The 5451-nt window shown below is 34.8% G+C and overlaps 1 protein-coding gene across 1 annotated transcript; it reads left to right on the top strand.

Moving 5' to 3' along the window:
- The first annotated feature begins 213 nt into the window (after positions 1–213).
- LOC148719211 (uncharacterized) lies at positions 214–5072 on the top strand. Its single transcript, XM_088740531.1, has 4 exons — positions 214–542; positions 1802–1994; positions 3082–3197; positions 4813–5072. Exons 1-4 carry the CDS (start codon positions 519–521, stop codon positions 4963–4965), a joined length of 486 nt encoding a protein of 161 aa, XP_088596657.1. The 5' UTR covers positions 214–518; the 3' UTR covers positions 4966–5072.
- The last annotated feature ends 379 nt before the right edge of the window (positions 5073–5451 follow it).

Here is a 5451-nt window from a genome sequence, read left to right as displayed (position 1 = left end):
GTTACTATCAACCAACGTAATAAATTAATTTAGCTGATTTGGAGATTTCAGTTACTTTCAGCACGAATGTGTAAGAAATTGATATCTTTAAACTAAACCATACTGTTTAATTTTGCAAAAGGGAAAAAATAGAAAAGACACGAAAAAAAAAAACATTTTTTCTGTAAACGGCATGGGGTATATTTTAGCTGTTTGAAAATAAAATACTAAGTAGGTCAAGAAAAATTCAATTAATGTAATTGAAAATCATTTTGAAGTATTGACTTTTCTAAGCACTCATTTTGTTGTTCCGGTTAACTTTAACCTAGTTCTAAAAGGTAGGGTGTGTAATCGTCGTTTGTGGAGGATTATCATTAAATTTTTTTCATTTTTTCAACATGAGGATACAGTTAGAACTGAAGAAAAAAATCTAGGGGAAAGTATATATATATATAGTGGACATAATGTTAAACCGTTCATAGTCAGGCTTTGGTTTATAATTTGATGTTCTTTTGTCGATATCCTTTAAGAGCACTAACATGGATGTCAAACTTTTATTTCTGGTAAGCAAAAGATGTCCTTATTTCTTATTGCCATCCTTTCATCCCAATGTATTATAGTTAAAACAAAGCAAAACATGATTTAAAGTTAGAATAAGAAAGATGGTAAGTTTTGAGCTCGGTAAAGAAATAGAGAAAGTTGTTTTTCGTCTTGTCACGAGCGCGGGCGCGGGACGAAGCAAAAATTCTGCATGGGGACTCAGAATTTTGTATGGTCAAACTTGAATTGAAATTGTTTCCTTCATTGTAGTTGCTTGTACTCGGTTTGTCTAAAGTTTTGATTACTTGAACCCTATAAAAAATTTAGTTTGAGTGGTTTTTATGGGTTTCTTCTCTGGGTTGTCTATCACCTGTTCTGGAATTGGGCGTGACTAAAAGAGGTCTTGTATGTTTGGACGTTTACTACATTCACACGGTATCATTTGATAATGGAAAGGGTTTCTCATTGTTATACAATTTCTGATTTCCCAGGGCCCTTAAAATTTTTAGTGTACATGTTCTATTTGATATCTGCCTTTCGATGATTGCGTGAATCCGGCATGGTTATTTATATAGGTAGTCTTAGTGCTTCTCGAATATTCTCAAGAAACTTCACAGCTTGTTTGCCCCTCTCTAACACTTTAATTGCACTATCTTCTTTTACTTTTTTAAACTAGATTCAGCAATAAAAATGTCAAACCAAACCAAACGTAAATGAATTATCTAAATTTACAAATTCAACAAATCATGTCACGTCTTACATAATCTGTTTGTCATTAGCGCATTCTCTGCGTAGGTGGTCACGTTTGGACACTTAACAGTAATTGCTGCCGCATAAATCCTTGAAACAGTCGGTCAACCGAGTTATATTAGTCAATTTAGTAAATCAGGCGAATCGATACTGGTAAAATAGTAAAAAATTCCCCGATGCAAGTCATCCTCAGGCATCTTCAATTAATATTTCTTGCAACTTTCTCGTTTTTCCCTGTGGTCAGCGAAATGCTGACTACGGTAAGAAATAACGAGCAAAGAAATGAAACGACTGGTCAGGTTCCGCTAACCAAACTGAATAAATATCGAACTAATATATAATGATAGGAATGACTTAAAGTTAATAAGGTCAGAAGGATTCATTTCGACTGATAAATGAAATAACGGCTAAATTACTCTCCTGAACCCTTTGCGAATTCCAATATTTTGTAACTGATGGCACATAATCCTTATACAAAGCCATACAAGGAAAACCTGGATTGCACTGATGTCTCCAATGTCTTTATTTTCAGATACCACTTGCAATTCATAGCACGCTGTTATGCGAGGGAGCGCCGAAGAAGAGTCTTTCCTCGGAGTTAAGGAGAAATCACTGTCCCGGAGGTAATCTGGTTAAGATTCACACTGACATTTGTGAAGTTACAAACGGAAAGAGACAGTGTAAAACATTCGTCAGTGGCAGAAAAACCACTGACGCATTAACAAGTGAGTATTACACAAGTAGAGATGTTACTGAGGGGTAGGGAACTGTCGACAGGACGAAAAAGAATGCCACAACTTGGTTCTCAATAAGTCGGAACTGATCTCCCTTGATTTTTCAGTCGAGTTATTTAACCTATTATTCGTTTGTTGATTCTCCTTTCTAGCTGCTCTACATTTTCTTGTAAGTTAGTCATGAGAATTTGGTGTTAGATCAAGACAAAAACTTCTACCTGATAAGTTTGAGTATTCTCTTTCCCTGGTTGCTGGATAATGTATAGATATTATAGTGAGTAGTATTACTGAGATTACAGTGGTGTTAGGGATTGGACCCTACTCTACTAATCTAAACTAATCTAAACTACAAAACCCTAATCTAAACTACAATTTTGGTGTATTTGTGTACTCCACCATCATTGACGGCCAAGACTGTGTCGTTACTACTCCGTCTCGATCAGCGGAAAAGAATAGTCCTCGAAATTGCCCAATCAATCCCAATACTCTTGAAAATAAATAAATGACAGTTCGTTTCAATGGTGACATCAATGAAAATCTTAAAGAATAAAGAGTATTTGTCTAAAGAGAATTATACATGCCAGTATAAGGATAAAATGGTATTTCAGCAAAGACAGAGTAGTTGGTGTAAAATAAATAGATTACATATAATAACAATCAATAATTATAATAATCAATACTAATAACAATCAATAATGATAATAATAATAGCAGTAATAATGATAATATCTGTGCTGGGAGAATGGTAAAAAGTTCATGGTTCATTCTAATAGTGCAGTCGCGTTTATGCTAATAACTTGATCTGTTTTCTAATAGTGCAGTCGCGTTTATGCTGATAACTTGATCTGTTTTCTAATAGTGCAGTCGCGTTTATGCTGATAACTTGATCTGTTTTCTAATAGTGCAGTCGCGTTTATGCTGATAACTTGATCTGTTTTAAAATAGTGCAGTCGCGTTTATGCTGATAACTTGATCTGTTTTCTAATAGTGCAGTTGCGTTTATGTTAATAACTTGATCTGTTTTCTAATAGTGCAGTCGCGTTTATGCTAATAACTTGATCTGTTTTGTTCCTTGCAGTACTTAATTTTATGACCGTGAGAGGAAGAAGCACAGAGTATAAGTGCATTCAATTAGATTACTCTGGAATCACATATTCTTTAAAAGTCGTAAATGGAACGAATGTGGTTTTTGAGGTGAGTTAGATAATAGTTTACCCAAAATGGAAAGGAAAATTAAACCAACTTACGTATGCATCGAGATGTAGTGTTCGAACTTTCCTATATCTAATGAAATAAGAAAACAGTTTATACACGCTATGCATATTGAAAATTTGCTTAAGAAGCCTGGTAACAAGTTTACACGAAAGCGAGGTCCGTCGGGCCCCTGTGTTTTTCTTTCTTCGGAGGCTATTACCTTTGTTAACACAAAATGAGCTCGGTTTCAAACAATCTAAAGCTTTCAGATGCAGATATTCCTGGTTCATCACTAAGTGGGAGAGCTCCAGCTAATTCAAAAGTACAAGAACTAAAATTCTGGCTAAAATGCAGAGGAGATCCCGCCAAAGTTCTAAAGACGAAAGCCCAACTTGTTAAAAGGTAAGACAACAACAATTGAGCCTATTTTTAAAATTTCAAAAAGCTCATTGATATTATTGGCCATGAAAGAAAAGAAAAGTCTTAAAATGTTCTAATCGATCCAAAGAGATATTGAATTCAGATTGTAAAGTTGTATGTCGCTCAGACCATAGTTAGTTCAGACTCGATCGTCTTCGATTGAGATTGCGTTCCGCACCTCGTTCGATACGTTCATATGTTGGATCAACATATAAAAGCACTTGAAATTTCTCTCGTTTAATATAAAGGGTAGAAGAGTATATCAAGGCTGGAAAAGACAAAAATGTAGTGGATCCAGACGAAAATAAAGTCTATTCGAAGCGTAAATGTTTATACATTTCATATTTCATTTCATTTCGTATCGAATGAGGTGCGGAACGCAATTTCAATCGAAGACGATCGAGTCTGAGCGACCTATAACTTTACAATCTGAATTCAATATCTCTTTGGATTGATTAGAACATTTTAGGGTTTTTCTTTTCTTTCATGGCCAATTAATAATATCAATGAGCTTCTTGACATTTTAAAAGTAGGTTCAATCGTTGTTGTCTTACCTTTTAACAAGTTGGACTTTCGTCTTTATACCTTTGGCGGGATCTCCTCTGCATTTTAGCCAGAATTTTAGTTCTTGTACTTTTAAATTGGCTGGAGCTCTCCCACTTAGTGATGAACCAGGAACATCTGCATCTGAAAGCTTTAGATTGTTTGCAACCGAGCTCATTTTGTGTTAACCAAGGTAAAAGCCTCCGAAGGAAGAAAAACACAGTAGCCCGACGGACCTCGCTTTCGTGCAAACTTGTTACCAGGCTTGTTAAGCAAATTTTCATTATGCATAGCGTGTATTCTGTTAAACTGTTTGTCTTGACTTTCCTTCTGTTTTCGCGTGCTTGTTCAGCTACAGTGTGTCACTAATACAAAAAAGAATGCACATAACGAAAAATAAAGATATAACGGAAAAGACTGCAACAACGACGCTGAATAACAAAAAAAAAGGCAAAAAACATTATAGCGAACAAAAAGACAGTCTGGAAAAAGGTTTAGTGCAACAAATAAGCTTCAAATACAATTTTATCAAAGGACTTTCACTTTCGTCAGTTAAAAAAAACATTTGCCAGAAGAGAAACCTCTTTTGTTCTTGTCGTTGATCTTACTTTTTTTTTGTTTTGTTTTGTTTTGTTTTGTTTTTTTTTTCTAGGAGCGGTCAAACTGTAACGAAACAACCAGCAATGATTTCATATTTCGAGAAAGAAAAAGTCACGGTATATTCACATACGAACACATATCAGCCACTACTAATCAGGCAAGGTATCTTGGAGTTCTAATTGCACTGACAGGAACTTATATATAACTTGTACAAAGAAATCAGAAGAGCACTGTTTCTTTAAAAAGTTCCGTTAGTGCTCTTTGAAGTTTCTATCTTTATTTCAAAGTTTACAATAAATCCAAGTTAAAATGTTTCGTCGTTTTTCTCTTGCTTATATCAAACCATATCAGCATGCGAAGTCTGGGTTGAGAATCTTAATCAGCGATCAGCGATGTGGGTTGCAAATTGAACGTTCCCGACGCTCAACGTATCTTTTCTGCCAAGCTTTGAAGAAATTATTGGCCCAGGATTCATCATAGACAATGTGGATATTAATCCAACAATCTTACATAAATTCTCCCTTTATTAGAAAATTAAAAAAAAAAAAAAAGCAACAGGCTTCCTGCAATCAGTATCTGTTTTCGATAAATGAAAACATGGGAAGAAACGAACATGAACAAAAAATTGAATATGAAGAGTCGCATGCATGAATTGTGATAAATATGTCAAAATGCATATCAACTTTAATCT

The sequence above is a fragment of the Stylophora pistillata genome, chromosome 12 (assembly GCF_964205215.1).
Source record: "Stylophora pistillata chromosome 12, jaStyPist1.2, whole genome shotgun sequence".
In the NCBI taxonomy this organism is placed as follows: domain Eukaryota; kingdom Metazoa; phylum Cnidaria; class Anthozoa; order Scleractinia; family Pocilloporidae; genus Stylophora; species Stylophora pistillata.
The sequence above is the reverse complement of the archived record's forward strand: the minus strand, read 5'-3'. Positions and strand labels throughout refer to the sequence as shown.

Bases quoted from the DNA above. Each gene is read 5' to 3' on its own strand.
- LOC148719211 (XM_088740531.1), top strand. From the start codon at position 519: ATGGATGTCAAACTTTTATTTCTG. The intron at 1,995-3,081 runs GTGAGTATTACA...TGTTCCTTGCAG, and splicing joins AACCACTGACGCATTAACAA to TACTTAATTTTATGACCGTG. The intron at 3,198-4,812 runs GTGAGTTAGATA...TTTTTTTTCTAG, and splicing joins GAACGAATGTGGTTTTTGAG to GAGCGGTCAAACTGTAACGA.